The following is a 16,248-nucleotide window of genomic DNA, read 5'->3' on the forward strand; positions in this document are numbered from 1 at the left end:
ATTTTTGCGTACGGATGAAACGCGACTCAGCTTATATTCATGTATATACAAAGTATAACCATATATACAAATTAGAAGCAGCACCGTAACAAAAGCGAAAAACAAATCGTGAGTGAGAATCAACTTCATAGTGCATTCCCAAAATGGCCGTATTTACTTACTTAGACTTAATTTTGTAATTAAATTGCGTGAAAAAAAAATAACAAGCGCAAAATTAAAGTGCACAAAGTGTATTGTTTGTATAAATGTGGTCATTTATTTAAATTTCGACTAAAACATTAACCACAAGATCTTTTTGTAAAGAATCAATCAATCGGTGAAATCATCATAATCATCGCAATCGACAACACCATCATCATCAGTGTAAGGTGCGAATTGACCGATATCAATGTTTATTTCATTTATACTATATAATCTATGTGCAGAAATTCAATCAGCCTCAAATCGTTAGGGTAAAGTGAAAATTATTGATGCAATTTTTCGCATTATGAAAAAAAAGCCTTGAATATCGATTGAAACTTAAAAATTCATTTTGATGTCGATGCTATTTGATGTATGCATTAATTTACATCGTTCAAATGTAAATGTTTGGTCCGTTTATCAGCTAAACATTCGATTAGTTCGAATAAAACATCAGTAGACGGTGCAAAGAATCGCCATCGGTATTAATTACGTCTTTAGTGGATGTACAAAAAGAAGAAGAAAAAAAAAAACGTTTGCTCCATCCACGTAAATTTTCAATATATGCATTGTTTATAGTGATTGTGTCGTCCATTGAAGAACAATAACAACAACAACTACGACAGCGACAGCGACAGTGACGACGACGACGACGACAGCAACAGCAACGAACAGAATGAGTTCACCAAATCGAGTCGTATTCCTTGCATCTGTACATGCATGCACAGAACGAACGAGCGTACGTAGGAAACGAAGAAGTAAAATGAAAGTGCCAAGAGAAATATACATACTTAACATTCGCCACCAATACTAAAGCAAACAGCAGGTTTTGCGAAGACCAAACATTCATATTTGCGCACAAACGAGAATTTTTTTTATTGAAAGATGGACAGAGTCAAATACAAAGCACACAATTAATGAGTGTAAATGGGATAGAATACATGCTCGTTGTTTGGGTTATTCAACAAGACCGCCGCTCATTCACGCTCATTCAGTCGTCGCTATTATATTTTTGCTGCACATTTAATGTCAAAAGAATTTCCTTTCAATTCGTGTTATATTTAAATGTATTCAGTGGGCATCTATTTAAAAAGCATTTATTTAAATTTGTTATCAAAAATGTGATTTGCGATTTTTTCTACCAAATATTCACGTAAATTTTGAACTTTCAAACAAACTGACGTAAGATGTTCAATATTCGATTCGATTCAATTTATATTCTAACTACTATTTTATGGTGCAAGTGAAAACATACTGTGGACATTTTTATTTGTGCTTAACAGTTTTGATGAGGTTATTGAATGTGTTTATATACATTCTTTTCATCCGATTGATTTTTAACGATTCTATGCATTATACAAATGAGCGGAAAAAAATTGAATCATTGAAGTAAAAGACATTTTTTTCGGAACAAAATCACTTCATGTATCAATGAATGTCGGAAGAAGAAATTTAATCAAAATGGCATGAATGTCAAGTTTTTCGCTTGATTTTTTTTTTCATTTCATTTTTTTTAGTTGTGCGTGAAATTTTTATGTGAATATTTTATCTCAGTGGGTCGGTATGTGAGCTCTATGTTCGGCATAGTGTATGACATATGATATATATATATTTATATATGTTTATACGTATATTTATATACATGCATATATTGATTGTGTACATAAACATTTACATAATGGTTGTGTGTGGATGTTATGATGGAATTGTACTAGATTTTCCAAACGAAAAAAACCTTGGCCAGAGCGCTCTGTTTTAGTGGATTGTTATTGTTTTTATTGTTTATTCTGTATTTTCTTTCTACACTTTCTTTATGTATGCAATGATCTGGTGTAACGCACACACACAGTATTGAATGTTTGTTAAGATCAAACTAAATGCATTTAAAAAACTCGTTTTTTCAACACACATTTCTTCATAGTAATATTTTTGACTAAATCAATCGACGGTATTGTATGTTCTGTGCGATGGTATGGGCGATATGACCAGACTCAAGTGGTTCCAATTATGCTTATCGATTTAATTGCTTCAAGTGACTAAGAACTAATATGCGTCGTTATAATTATATTTGTTTATGTTTGCATTTCGTTTATTTATCACCAAATCTTCTTTGCTCCATTTAAATAAATATAAACAAATCAACAGTACTACAAAAAATCGTTTTCTAACAATTTTTTTTACGTTGAATTTGGTTTCGAAATTTAGATGTCACGTTGGGGTAAAAGCCGCACAGTACCATCGTATGCGTTGCCATTAGATGCTTTACTCAAAGAAAAGGAAAACACAAATCGTCCAGTTGCCGCCCGATCAGCTGGAACTGTGGGAAAATGGGGTGTCACAAGTTTTACATCAATGCGAGCACGTCCGGTTTACGGTAAGTTTTTTTAAAAAAACTTAAATTCTCTTTTTCGGTGCCGGCAAGGAAATACGCCATTTCTTTAATCAAAAATCTTATTCACTTATAGGATTCGCATCGTTTAGCCCAAATCAAGATGCATCATTGCAGTATGCACAATTTTCGCCGAAATCGTTGATCGAAGGTGGAATCACGAATACGGTTCAATCACCAACCAATACTAATAGCAATACGGTTGCAAAACCAAAAAAGTTTTTCAAAAGTCGTAATTCAGTGCCTGATGCAAATGCGCTTGTCGCTGCATTATCTGAATCTCAGGTGGCAGCAGCCGTCATGGGCTCACCATCGAATGTTACATCATATTATTCCAGTCCAGCTGCAGCGTATCAACAGCAACAAGAATTCCAACAACACCATCAGCAGCCGTATGCCGAAAAGAAAAAGCGAAAGAAAAAAGTTGGAGAACCTGCAAAGAAATTGAAGGCTGAAAAGCCACCGAAAGTGGAAAAAGCACCAAAACCGGCGAAACCAGAAAAATTGCCAAAGGCAACGAAGAAAAAGCCAAAAGCAAATGAAAAAATTGTCGAAGCGCCGAAACCGACACGGGTGTTGTCTCGAACGAGGAAAGTTGTTAATTATTCCGAAGATCAAAGTCGAAGCCCGCCACGAAGTTCAAAAATATCAAACGATACACCAAATACGGAACATTTTTCGAACGATGTTGTGACATCGTCAATTCATGGAGCCGAAACAATCTCAAACAATTACTATAATTCAAATGAACAGAATTTATCAGCAATTCCAACGCAACCATATCAAGATGAACAACCGAATCCAGGTGATTCACCGTCAAAACATTGTGGACCGCCAATCGTTTTGCGAATTTCAAAAGTAAGTTTTCTTTTATCTTCAAAATATTGTATGTGATTTGTGATAGAAAAATACGTTTGTCAACTGATGGATTATTCTCGTGTGAACGCACCCATATCAAATGTCAAAACAATCGTAAATCAACAACACAGCTACTACGATATGATTTGACGTTGAATGATTTTTTTTCCGCCATTTTTCTTATATTTGTGTACGCGCGCTTTACAAGAGTGTTAACGCTCCCTCACAGATGTGTAATACCACCACATTCGTAGAAATTTCATGTTAGTGTATCGGTTCATTTGTATGATATATAGTATAATAACATCAACATCAACTGAAAAAAAAAAGAAAAACATTATGTGTGTGAAGTGTCAACATTATTTGTCTATTTGGTGGCAAAAAAGCATCTGCTTGTATTTTTTTCTTCTTTGAATTGGTTACTCGTTCACATCATATTCATTTTGAGTTTATTATTGAAAGTGTAAAGTGCAAAAATTTGTATCTGTTATTTTTAAAAAACTTCTGTCCGTGTATTTTGTTCGAATTCCATAAAAAATGTGTTTCTTTTAATTTATTGGAATTTTTTTTAATTTGAAGGTAAAATATTAACCAATAAAAAAATATTGAAAAATAATGTGACATACACTATAACGCAAAGACACATAAACAAAAATATGATGTTTGATACGTAAGAAAACTATGGCCTTGATACAACAAACTGTTCTTATCGTACAAAAATCAAAATAAAAAAAAACCATTTCGATTTTTTTTTCGAGTTAAATTATAATGAAAAAAAAAAAATTAAAAACTTAAATAAGAAAAATCCTTCGACATTTTTTATAAATTACGCGCATTGTTCAGTACCACAGAAAAAAAGAACATGTTACCATAATGAGCGAATAGTTTTGTAAATGCTCACATTGTTACTCGCAATCGCACACACAAACACATACATACACACACACAAAAATATATATCTATATTATAAAAACGTAACGGAATACATGGAACAACCGTGTCTCATCATCTTTTAAGCCAAATTTTACTTTTTAAAAGCGTTTTGTTCATCAAAATATGCTCATTGAATAGAGTTCATTGTTGTTGATTTTTATTTAACTGTGCATTTTTGAATGTTTCTTTCCTTTTTGTGTGTAGGGTACCTCTCGACTTATCAGTACAGATAGTGAGGGCATAGCCGGATCACCACCATATTTATCACCAACTCAACAAACCGTTACAAATCCACAACAATCAAATCCTAATTATTCGACATCTGCATCCTTAGTAGCAGTTTTATCAGACGATTCAAGCGTTCAAAAACAAACGACCAGCACTTCTATCAGCTATACACCTAACGAAGCACCATTCGAACAAACAACTACAACTGTTGTCACAACAAAGACAAAGAGAGAAAAGGCCAAACCAAAAGCCGAGCCAATTAAATTAAAAATCAAGACAAATGCTCGTTTAAGGAATAATTCTGATTTGGCGGAACCGACCGAAGAACCAGAACCGTACAGAGCACGAAGTACGAGGCGTACCACACCACAACATACGGCGACAGGAAATTTGTCAGAAGAATTTATTCCAGCGCATGGAACAGCCAATTACGAACTCTATCGAACGCTTACCGAATCACCGCCTCCACAGCCCCAATCAGATCCAACACAATTACATTACGCGAGCAGCTACTCATCAAATCCAAATCAATTTTCACCGGAATATCAAAATTTCACCACTTCACAATTAAATCAAGCAAATAATCAATCACCAGAAATTGATGCACAAACTAGTAATACAAATAGCGATACAGAACGTGGCATTTTACCGAAAAAACGAAGGGGAAGGAATAAAACAAAGTTTGACACAAATACGGAAACAGTTCAACAAGAGCCTGTACAGAAGAAGCAACGTGGCCGAAGGAAGCACGATGATCAATTGCCCACCGAGGTGATCGAACCCACTGTACCATCAAACGAATTTGTTAATATTTATCAAAGTCAAAATCAACCAATTGAAGAAGTCAGCGAAAATTACCCGAAGAAACGAATCACCGCTGCAGCAAAGAAGCAATACAAAGACGAAGACGTATTTTTGACGGAACAAACGGTTATTTTGCCGCCACAAATTGTGGACACACCTCAAACCGAAGAAATAACAAACAGTGAACGAACAACGGTCAATCGTCGTGGAAGAAAGGCCAAGGGAAAAGTTAATCAAAATACAGCAAACACCGACCAAATGTCACAATCAGAGGTTTCAAATCGACCAACTCGTATAACGAGACACACCGCCAATGGAAATATGACCAGAGTAAGATTGCATTTATTTTTTGTAGACTTTGTGTATGAATTTTCTCTCTATTTAAAACATATTCTATCAAATAGGAAAAGGACCAAATTCCCGAATCAGTACCGTTAACTACAACAAGAAGCTATGGACGTAAACGTAAATTGGTTTCAGAAGAAACGTCTGATTCAGCACCAGTACCACAAACAAACACACAATCATCATCAGACACCACATCATTATCGTTACCAAAGTCTGACAAACAAACTGACTCAAATGCAATCAATTTGCAATTGCCATTCGAAGAACCACCAAATGAATCACACGATGAACAAAAGAAAGTGCGAAACCGAACGAAACGACAAAATCAAAACCAATTTAACGGCAGTCATGACCAACAACAAAAAGCATCGAACAATAACGATACATCGACATCATTTGAAGTCGATCAGACGGAAAAAAATGAAGAGAACTTCGAAAAGCCTGTAAAACTAGTTATATCGAAGAAAAAAGGTAGCATTTTCAAGAGCCGTGCAATTGAAACCGATTCAGGTGAAAGTACCAAACAAAAACGACATGTGTACAAACATAAATGGGACGATGATTCGCCCGAAGAAAAAGGATCAGCCAATGATCCGAAAGGTGGCAATCCGCCAAGCAATACATTCGAAGCTGATTTTGATATGGAAGATGATACGCCATCGTTGGGCTCACTGAGCGGTTCAAATTCAAATACATTGTCAAAATTCACACGAAATGTACCTGATGATGATTTGCGCATTCGAAATGTTAAGAAAGCGCATCAAATGCAGGAAATCGGCGAATTCCAAGAAATGGATGACGATGTTGAATACATTCTCGAATCGCTAAAATCACAAAATCCAATAGCCACACGAAGCTTGGCCGCAATTCAATTGGCATTGAAATGTATGACGCCCGCATTTCGTATGCATGTCAGAGCCCATGGTACGGCCACAAAATTCTTCAGCGCTCTACACGATGCAACACAAAACCAAAGTTTGGGCTTATGCACCGCAACAATTATGTTTGTATTGATTCAAGACAATTTAAATATGGATTTGGACAAACATTCGCTTGAATTGATGTTGAATTTGCTGGACTCTGACATAAGTCGTAAGAATAATTATAAAGAAACCGGTCTCACTGACGAACAATCGCACCGAAATGAACAAAAAGTCATTGAAATTTGTCGTGAAATTAAGAATCAAGGCAAAGCTGAACATTTGAATTTGGACAACATTTCTATTGGTACATTGGCCATGGAAACACTGTTGACACTAACATCAAAACGGGCTGGCGAATGGTTTAAGGATGAAATGCGCAAGCTTGGTGGCCTTGAACATATCATCAATACGATATGTGAATGTTGTAAACAGATCTCGGATTATGTGATGGAGTGGACTGAAACATTGTTGGAAAAATTGCGAAAAATCGAACGTTGCTTACGGGTATTGGAAAATGTATCGGAACGGAATGAAGAGAATCAGAAGTATATTCTGCATTACAAAAATGGAGAAGCGATCGAAACACTTGTTAAATTTTATAAATTGTGCGATAGTGAAATTGCTATGTTTCCAACAAATGATGCATCAGCGGCCGGCGAACCAGGTGTCGTGCTACGTGAAGCTCTTGTGCCTACGCTAAAAGTTCTTATCAATTTAACACATACATTCAACAATAAGCCTTTGGGATCTGTTCTATTTGGACAAAAACCAATTATTTTCGATACGTGTTTACATTTACTGTTCCAAGCACATCAATACATACCAGAAAAATGCGTTTTTGAACTGAGTCTTTTAGTGAGTATTTTGGAATCAATCTATACCGAATCATAATTTAAATAGCATTTTTAACGAAAATCTCTCTTTTTTCTTCATAAATAGGTATTATTGTTGCTCATTAACTTAGTTTCATACTCGGTCGAAAATCGCAAAATCATTATGGAAGCCAATGCTCCCACTGATTTTGGAAATCAGCACAATAAAACACTGGCTACCCGAGCTCTCATCGACTACTTCTACAAATACGAAGAATTGGCAAGGTAAGCAATTATCTATTACTAATAAAAAAAATGACATTTTATTTATACAAACGATTTTCTTCAACCTTTGATCAGACTTGTTGAACAAAACACCGACGACATTTTGAACAATCCAGAAAAATGTGACAAAAACAAATACAAATCTCAGGAAGATGTGGAAGAAACGGTTTCAAAGCGTACGTATTTTTGGACACACTTTTTTAATCTTTTGATTTGAACAGTAATGGAATAAGAAACTAATTAAATTTCGGATTTCAGTGTTGCAAAAAGCTGGGAATCATATGGAACACACATTTTTAGCGAGTTACGTTTGCTTACTGATTGGAAATTTGATAATGGAATGCAAGCAGCACGAGGTGGAGGTGCGAAAAATGTTACGCAGTCAAAGTTTCGTCGACATGGTTCAAATCACCGAAAAATACTACAATTTCTTGAATCTAACGGCCAGTGTAAGTAGTTTGATTTATTGCTAGATTCTTGATCAAAATGATAATAATGATTAATGGATTTCGTTTGTAACACCATAGTCGGAGCAAATTCATGTAAAGCATATGAAAGAGACCAAACGAATCATTCAATTCATGAAAGATTGTGATTTACATCCGAATGACGAAGCAAATACGAATGCCGAGCAGCAATCAGTTTCAGTGCAACAAACATCGTATTCATCGGCGAATACTTACAATGCACCAAACACTTATTCATCCACATCAAATGAAAATCGTTGGGCCAGTAACAGCAATACGAACACAAATAACACTAGCAACAGCTTATTTAATAAACTTTACTTTTCAGGTAGATAATTATGAAACCAAAAATTGTAAAGCGATAGGCAAATCCAGTTATACACAATTTTAGTGGTTAAGTTTAAAGATTTACAATGCGTTGTCTTTACCACACACATGAGAATTAGATGAGATTGAGAGAGAGAGCATTGAAACATTGATTTATAGCAATCTAAAGATATTAGGATTTATACTAAAAAAAATGTACAAAACTGACGACGATCATTTCTCTGAAATTCAAAGAAAAACAAAGTAATCGAATGAGTCCAATTGTTCGCTTGAACTAAGGTAAAATAATGTTCTGTTTGTGTGTTACACACTCTGTATATCTATATATATATATATTTGAAAACGTCGAACAAACTGAAAGAATTTGTTTGGTTCACTTCCTCTGTGTGAAAGGAAAATGTGGCTTTTAACATGTGTTTGGACTTGTTATAGCATTGAATGTGCTTTTATCATCATTTTAAATATATTGTAAAACATTCGATTGATTTCTGTTTATATCGTAATTCTGAAAGAACTCTGTGGAATAAATTGACGGAATGCTTCTTTTATTTCATAAAAAATCGACATTTTAACACGAAACTCTCAATGATTTGTGCATTTAATAATTCATTTATTTATTCATTTACATCAAATCAACAATAATAACAAATGATCACAAATCAAACCAAAAAAAAAAAAAAACACGCATGTTCCACTGTAATGGAACATAAAATGATCAAAAAAACATAACATTGAATATTGATAATAAAACTATTTTATAATTCATCTTTTATAAATTAAGAGTTCTAATCATTAGATCCGAAAGAACTTAGTTGAAATAAACATTTGTAAATTGAATTGAAGTGAAATGAAATAAAGTTTAAATTAATTTGAAACATTTATAGTTGTTTGTTGGTTTTGCAAAAAAAAGAAACGCATTTTTATTCAAATCAAATTGATTTCGATTGAAACAAAAATTACTCCAATTCCAATCAGGCAATACTACAAAAAATATTGACGGACACACATATGTCATTTCGTATCTTCTGATATTTTCATTCAACCAGTCACTGTAAGACAATAGATTCCACTCTTCCTTTGAGTGGTAAAAGTCTTTCTTTTTAACTGATTGTGTATAAAGATGGCCGCAGGTGGTGTCCCATTGGAGTCTCTTGACAAGGATCAACTCAAAACTGTATGTTTTTTTTAAGTTTAAATACAATATTAATTACATATTTTTATGCTTAACCTCACTTTTCGATTCTCATGTAATGTATTTTTTTCCTTTCTTCTGCTTTAGTTTTCCGATTTCCTTCAGTCGTATAATAAGTTATCAGAAATATGTTTCATGGATTGTGTCAATGATTTTACGTCCCGCGACATTCGCAAAAACGAGGTAGTTTAGTTGGTTCACTTAAGAAGGTTACGATTCATAAACAATGATTCAAATTATTCTATAATTTTCATCAATAGGACTTGTGTGCATTGAATTGTATGGAAAAATACTTGAAGATGAACCAACGTATATCGCAACGGTTTCAAGAATTCCAGATGATTGCCAATGAAAACGCTATGGCAATGGTACAGAAACCTGGCAAATCATAATAACAGTGCAAAAGAAACAAGAAAGAAAAACGATTCGTAGAATATTATTATTTAGACATAATAAACATCGTTTTATTTTATTACTTTAAGTGCAAACAAATAATAGTTATCACAATAGATGGATTAGCATTAGTTTTCTCTATACTATTGCTTTCTAAATAAAATGAATTCGAAAATGAAGTTAATAATATATTCAATTTAATGAAGCACTTTGATTTGTTTTTTGATTTTTAATCTTTAAAAAAAAACACAAATGATTTTTCAATCATGCAGCTTGATCAATGGAGTTAAGCACAATTTCAATATACCAGAACTGAAGTAGAAAATATAAGCCACGCATATATTAGTATACCTATACATACTACATTATGAAATTACAGTGTGATATCCCCAAATGAAAGAGGAACATATTGCATCAATATCAGTCTCTTATCTGTACGCGTTTATTTAGTTATGTAAGTTCTTTCGTCGAACTTTTGCACAATGGCTCAAATGAAGGGATTCTCAGTCGTTTTCTCCGCGTGGCGGATAGGTAAAAACAATCGAACGAATCAAACCATCGCGAAGCGATTCACCATTTGGTCCATCAACTCGAAAATCGAAACAAACTCCCTCGCATGTCACCGACGGAACACAGGTACACATCTAAAAAAAAAAAACAACCAACAAAACAAAATTAATTGATTACAATTTTTTTACACAAAATAATTAATTAATGATAATTACCGGGTACCAGCCCACTTTATTGAAAGCCACACCAACTTTATAGAATCGATTTCGGTGTATTTGTACGGGATGATCGAATGAAATTTCCAGTACAGAATCGAAACGCACATTTGATGTGCAATGTGTGTATGTCAAGCGTGTTCCATATGAATCCAACAAATGAGCATAGAGCAATTCAGAATATCGTTCGGGAAGACTTCCCTGTTGCATTGATTGTTCGCCCAAAACTTGAGTCGATACCTGAATGCCAGTGATGCAAATATTTCGATCGACGGTGAAAGTCAGGGCACAATCAGACACACTTGTATTGAAATAGTCAATTTGCTCTCTAATCGGTCGTACACAGTAAAAGCGTCGTGTTTCTGTTACGTCGATAAGCATATCGCGCGATAATGGCTGTGCTTGTTGTTCACGAAATTTATTCGATGGATTGGTTCGTGTACGCACATGAAAGTTATTTAGGCTTGAATTTGCCAATGGCATATAGACATGTGACGATGACGGGAGCGGAAACATTGGATGGCCATCAGATGAATTCTCATGATAATAGTTCAATGCATTCGAATTGGCATGAGGAGAAGTTTGAGAGATCGACCGACATTCTGAAGATGTTGAGAATCCAGGTGGCATTGGATGGATGTCATTATTGGATGCAGCGATGTTCATTAAAATTGCAAACGATTCGGCTGTAGAAAGAAGATTTGTGCGCGGTACATTTTCAGCAAATTGCTTGGGTGTCATCAATAGAAAGCGAATTTTCTTCAATGCATCTCGAAATGTTGGCCCTGCATTTGCTGGTGGATTGGATGGTCCACCTTCCGTGGCATCCACATCAATCATATCAGCTTCTTCTTTGGCTAAAATTGAAAGTGAATTTACGTAAAATTTTATTCAATTCACTCACTTTGTTTCAGGCTGTGTGTTCGGTATGATTTCAGCAGGCACTGATAATTCTAGCGGGATAGCTACAGCCTGCTTTGTTTTCGATATATACTCACATATTAATTTACCATGTCCATGCTTTTCTGCATATCGTACCAATGCAGAGAATAAATTCAATTCCGAATCAATGTGTAAGCAATCTTGGTCAAGTATAGTTAAAACTGTGGATAATTCTACCTCTTCGAAGCTGGGTGATGATAAGACGTCAGTGGTTTGACTGCATATAATCTATCAATTGTATCCACATTAATATATATTATTAAGAGTATTCGAATAACTATGACGTACCTGTAAACATCTTTCGGCCAATGCAGGTTCTTCAAAAAGTTTTGCGAACTCAAATGCTAATAAGAAAAATGACGCATAATGATGAAAAAACAGAAAATGATTGACACACGCGGGGGGATAGATAAAAAGAAAGAATAATTACCACGGCACACATTCTTTGCATTCAGATCGGACCATAAGAATTCAGTGCAGCGCTGAACAACGACTGGCAACATGTATTTTTTCGCAACATAACAGAGTTCACATGCTTTATCCATCGATGTTATCTCAATTCGATCAGTATAAATGTACCTGAAAGTATTTTGCAACACATTTTATTTTGTGAAATTCTTTATAGATATGTCAATTTCTTTCGTCGATTTTACACTCACTCCATTAGAGCAATAAAAGCTTCCGGTTGCACATCAAGTATAGGAATTGGATCATTTTTCTCAGGAAGCGTACCATTGAACATTGCATCAAAAACTGGACTAGCCATGGCTAGAATTAACTTATGGCCTGATACAATTTGTTGATTATTTTCCGATCCACCGACGAGAAAACGACAATCGGCCCAAATACCACTTTTGAAGAGATGATCACCGCGATTTTTTATTTTCGCACAAGACGTCTGCCAATCATTTGTGGTGTTCATTGTGTCTTCGGCTGTTTCCCTTTAAATTTTGACTTATCAATTTTACAAAATTTACCTTATCACCGTATTGAATCGATTTTTTTAAAATTTGGAACCTATTTCGTTGTTATTTAATTAATTGAAAATTTTCTTTCTTTGTTTCAATGTAAATTAATAAATGTCAACAGTGCACAGCTATTTTTGGGTGTTTATTTTGATTTTTTTTTCTCTTCTATTTCTCATGACATTCCAATTACAGGCTTAAATAGTTTTTCAGCGCTGGCAACACTTTTTTTCGGAGTATTCTTTCGTTAGTACATTTGAATCGTTCACTCAATGATAAGAGACAAATTTCGTTATAATTATTGGATTTTTATTTGAGATTCATACATGATTATAAACACATATTTAAAAAATAGTTAGCGGAATTTTACCATTATTTTTGGTAATTTGTAACTGGTTCAATTTTTGGCCATATTATTGGCCAATTCTGGATAAAGTTCGGCAATTATTAAATCTAATAGACAATATGACAGATGTTTATTTAAAATGGGTGACTGCAGTATGTCTGCACAATTTGCAAGTTTTGGCGATATTTTTGCAAGACGATTTCTCGCTTGCCGTTGTTGTTCAAGCAACTCCGTGAAACTTGGATCGGTTTTCTTCTCTTTACCAAATAACTGTTCATCGACCGTTCGCACCAAAAGCGTTAAACGCGGCTCATACAGTGCCATTTGTAGCAATTTATCGATCCCTTTGCATAGTAGAGAGTCAACGATGGATTTCGATATATTAATAACACCCAGAATGAAACGAACAATGAATCGGCTCACATCCACAACGTGCATTACTAAAAAGGGAAAATGACATTCGTTTAGAAAAACCATTTGAAGAGATATTGGAAGGCATTTTTAAACTTAAACTTACGAATGTAAATTAAACATTCTGACGGTCCTTCGAGCCATCGCATCTGCTGAGCGAATGCTTCTTTGTTTGGCTGCTTGAAAGACAATTTCACACCAAAAAGATCACCGAATACCAAAGACACACCAGGTGGATGTGGCTTTATATCATTTGGTTTAGTCTCTTTCATTTCGATGACATCTTCCCCAACGTCTGTTGATTGTTCAATGGATTGCATGAAGTTACAGATAAATGCATCCAAATTTTGACCGCGCTCTTTTCGCAATTTCTGTGTAACTGAACTGTAAATTGTTGAATTACCGGCCAAATTTGAGCTATTTGGCTGCATATCCAAAACAAAATATGAAAGATTATATGGGAACATCTTTTAGTGACTGAAATTCTCCAATACCTGCGGTTCATCTGTGGCGAAAGCGTCCCATACCGTTGGAACCTCAGTAGCTTCTAACGGTGCCCCGTCGATGGCCCCTCGTATTGCACCTTTCAATTTTGAACTAAATCGAGATACGGTTCCAGTTTGAACATCAGTTGCTCTGCAAAAAAGACATTTTTTAAATCATATAATTTTGAACAAAATTTAATTAAAAACTTACTTTGGTTCATCCGATTCTGAGATCTCACGTCCGCCGTAAGTCATTTTGAAATATTCGGGAGTTTGGTGGAATGCACGTTGCCATTTGCCTTTTAAACTTTTCTTTACGTCTTCTTGAGCTTCGGCCAGACTCTCTACCGATTTCTTGAAATCTCGCTCCATCATAGCCTTGTATGCTTTTAAAAGAGTTTCCGATTGTTGCTGAAGTGAAGATAGCTTTGCCGGATCGGTTGTGATCTTTGGATCCATTAATTCAGCATTCAAACTGTCCACGTCCAAGTAAAATCGAAGAATGTCAACGGCACCTTCTCGTTTTAAGAATTGCATAAACATGTACAACTGATGTTGATCGGTCAGAAAGTCAGTTCCATGATTTGACGCATGGTCGTTATCTTCTTTAGATAATATTATGCCATTTCCATTGGTTTTATCGATAAAATTTGTCAAAAACATGACTCTATCACCTTTTGAGTCAACCAGTTTTGTTGAGCTTTCGGATCGTTTTTGGGTCGCTTCAATTATCATTGCATTGAGCCAGTTTGGATTTGCAAGCACGTCCATCAATGGTAAAAGCACCCAACAGGCAACCAATTCACGTCCAAGACTGAAAAATACTTTGCTATCGAGATTTTGATTGATACAAATCCTTGGCAATAAGCATCTGGCAACAGCACGCAAATAATCCAATTCGGATTGACGATTTCGAACGGCGGGATGAATCTGATACTCATTTACATAAAATTGATCCGCAAGTTTATCCAGAGTTACACCATTGTTTATCATTTTCTGAACAATTTCGTGGTGATTTAAGATGCATGGTAGCAGCTTGTATGCAATTATTTTTGAAATGTCCAACTGAAATTTCGAGATAGAAAAAATGTATGTAAGTTTTTTCTTTGGCTTGGTTTCTTTTCCTCGAGCCCCATTCTAGTCGAACTTACATCTTTAATTTTAAGTATTAAGCGGCATGTCGCCTCACGCAGAATATGTTTCAATGCAGTAACGAAATCTTCGTTTTTTGACAGAAGTGAAAACCAACTCTCAACGAATGCATTCAGTATCTTTGTATAAAACTGCAACCAAAAAAAGAGAGAGCTATAGACATTTTTAATCTAAAATGACTTTTAATTTTTGAAACCTACGCTGGCTAATGCTTCATTTAATTCATTCGAAATAAATAGTCTTCGCCATGGCTCTCTACAATGTAAGAAGGTAAGTTTGTTATTTGTTTGTTTATACATGTGCATCACTTATCACAAGTTTGGACTTACCTATCAGGTATAACCGTCAAGTGACGATTGCACTTGATAATGCCACATATATCACAGTCTATGGGTTTGGACTTTGGTTCCTGTTTCAAACCTAAATATTTTTGCACTTTTTGGAAGTAATTTGCTATGCTCGCTTTATGCTGTAATGCAACAATAATAGACGTACAACCAGCCGCAAACGAAAAGCTTATGATCAGCCCAAAGAAAATACTGAAATCAATTGGAATTTCATTAGTTATTTGTTTTGTTTTTATCGTTCAAATCGTGAATGAGAGAACAAACTAGAACAATCACCTGAGATGGACACTAAGGACACACGAAAAAAGCAATATCACAACTGATATAGATAAGACAAGAACATCTGAATAAAATGACTTCCATAATTTGTTCACATTAAAATCATTTTCTGTGCTCATTTTGATTGCCAATAGGGCAAAAATATGTTTCTATTATTTTGCGTAATGCTTTGTATTTCATAAACAAATACTGTTCATTGTGTCACTTTAGTATTGTATCAAAAGAAAAAAAAGTACTTTGAACTGTCAAAACAAACACTATAAAGATAGGCTTAAAATCGAAATAGTGGGAATGCTGATAGTGTTGTCGCAGCAAAAAGAATGATGTCTTGGCGCGAAACATAAAGTGTCAATGTTTTGCCGGGAAAATTATAGATTTTTTCTCGTTTATTTCAATTTTTTTATTGAATATGTTGAATAAAAAGGAATGTTGCGTATAAAAATCAAAAAAAGTAAAT

General features: G+C 34.8%; 4 protein-coding genes across 5 annotated transcripts; 2 read left to right on the forward strand and 2 right to left on the reverse strand.

Annotated features, from left to right (window-relative positions):
• The first annotated feature begins 93 nt into the window (after positions 1-93).
• LOC116343834 (protein wings apart-like) lies at positions 94-9,239 on the forward strand. 2 transcript variants are annotated; one of them, XM_031772092.1, is made up of 9 exons: positions 94-368; positions 2,386-2,554; positions 2,646-3,427; positions 4,565-5,722; positions 5,797-7,518; positions 7,603-7,760; positions 7,836-7,936; positions 8,019-8,209; positions 8,288-9,239. In XM_031772092.1, exons 2-9 carry the CDS (start codon positions 2,386-2,388, stop codon positions 8,561-8,563), a joined length of 4,557 nt encoding a protein of 1,518 aa, XP_031627952.1. In that variant the 5' UTR covers positions 94-368; the 3' UTR covers positions 8,564-9,239. The 2 variants fall into 2 exon arrangements, with proteins under 2 accessions (XP_031627952.1, XP_031627953.1); XM_031772093.1 differs by lacking the exon at positions 94-368 and adding an exon at positions 1,232-1,362.
• Positions 9,240-9,567: 328 nt separating this feature from the next.
• On the forward strand, positions 9,568-10,347 carry LOC116343745 (mitochondrial import inner membrane translocase subunit Tim9). The gene is made up of 3 exons (XM_031771962.1): positions 9,568-9,728; positions 9,834-9,929; positions 10,007-10,347. The coding sequence occupies exons 1-3, from the start codon at positions 9,675-9,677 to the stop codon at positions 10,136-10,138; spliced, it is 282 nt and encodes a 93-aa protein (XP_031627822.1). The 5' UTR covers positions 9,568-9,674; the 3' UTR covers positions 10,139-10,347.
• Positions 10,328-12,924, reverse strand: LOC116343744. Its single transcript, XM_031771961.1, has 6 exons — positions 12,466-12,924; positions 12,237-12,385; positions 12,095-12,150; positions 11,863-12,034; positions 10,865-11,721; positions 10,328-10,783 (listed from the first exon to the last, which is right to left on the reverse strand). Exons 1-6 carry the CDS (start codon positions 12,726-12,728, stop codon positions 10,643-10,645), a joined length of 1,638 nt encoding a protein of 545 aa, XP_031627821.1. The 5' UTR covers positions 12,729-12,924; the 3' UTR covers positions 10,328-10,642.
• A 134-nt stretch (positions 12,925-13,058) lies between these two features.
• LOC116343902 (sorting nexin-14-like) lies at positions 13,059-15,992 on the reverse strand. Its single transcript, XM_031772218.1, has 8 exons — positions 15,789-15,992; positions 15,495-15,704; positions 15,366-15,420; positions 15,165-15,296; positions 14,225-15,078; positions 14,023-14,164; positions 13,635-13,953; positions 13,059-13,557 (listed from the first exon to the last, which is right to left on the reverse strand). The coding sequence occupies exons 1-8, from the start codon at positions 15,908-15,910 to the stop codon at positions 13,169-13,171; spliced, it is 2,223 nt and encodes a 740-aa protein (XP_031628078.1). The 5' UTR covers positions 15,911-15,992; the 3' UTR covers positions 13,059-13,168.
• Positions 15,993-16,248: the final 256 nt, after the last annotated feature.

The sequence above is a fragment of the Contarinia nasturtii genome, unplaced genomic scaffold (genome assembly GCF_009176525.2).
Source record: "Contarinia nasturtii isolate CC-2019 unplaced genomic scaffold, AAFC_CNas_1.1 Cnas_scaffold_1037, whole genome shotgun sequence".
NCBI lineage: Eukaryota > Metazoa > Arthropoda > Insecta > Diptera > Cecidomyiidae > Contarinia > Contarinia nasturtii.

Excerpts from the sequence above, each read along its gene's own strand:
- LOC116343902 (XM_031772218.1), bottom strand. The coding sequence starts at position 15,910 with ATGAGCACAGAAAATGATTTTAATGTGAACAAATTATGGAAGTCATTT. Across the intron at positions 15,297-15,365 it reads TAAATGAAGCATTAGCCAGC|TTTTATACAAAGATACTGAA; the intron begins GTAGGTTTCAAA and ends TTTTGGTTGCAG. Across the intron at positions 13,558-13,634 it reads AGAATGTTTAATTTACATTC|TAATGCACGTTGTGGATGTG; the intron begins GTAAGTTTAAGT and ends TTCCCTTTTTAG.
- LOC116343745 (XM_031771962.1), top strand. The coding sequence starts at position 9,675 with ATGGCCGCAGGTGGTGTCCCATTGGAGTCTCTTGACAAGGATCAACTC. Across the intron at positions 9,729-9,833 it reads ACAAGGATCAACTCAAAACT|TTTTCCGATTTCCTTCAGTC; the intron begins GTATGTTTTTTT and ends CTTCTGCTTTAG. Across the intron at positions 9,930-10,006 it reads GCGACATTCGCAAAAACGAG|GACTTGTGTGCATTGAATTG; the intron begins GTAGTTTAGTTG and ends TTTCATCAATAG.
- LOC116343834 (XM_031772092.1), top strand. The coding sequence starts at position 2,386 with ATGTCACGTTGGGGTAAAAGCCGCACAGTACCATCGTATGCGTTGCCA. Across the intron at positions 2,555-2,645 it reads GCGAGCACGTCCGGTTTACG|GATTCGCATCGTTTAGCCCA; the intron begins GTAAGTTTTTTT and ends ATTCACTTATAG. Across the intron at positions 5,723-5,796 it reads CCAATGGAAATATGACCAGA|GAAAAGGACCAAATTCCCGA; the intron begins GTAAGATTGCAT and ends TCTATCAAATAG.
- LOC116343744 (XM_031771961.1), bottom strand. The coding sequence starts at position 12,728 with ATGAACACCACAAATGATTGGCAGACGTCTTGTGCGAAAATAAAAAAT. Across the intron at positions 12,386-12,465 it reads GCTTTTATTGCTCTAATGGA|GTACATTTATACTGATCGAA; the intron begins GTGAGTGTAAAA and ends AAATACTTTCAG. Across the intron at positions 12,151-12,236 it reads TGCAAAGAATGTGTGCCGTG|CATTTGAGTTCGCAAAACTT; the intron begins GTAATTATTCTT and ends TTTTCTTATTAG.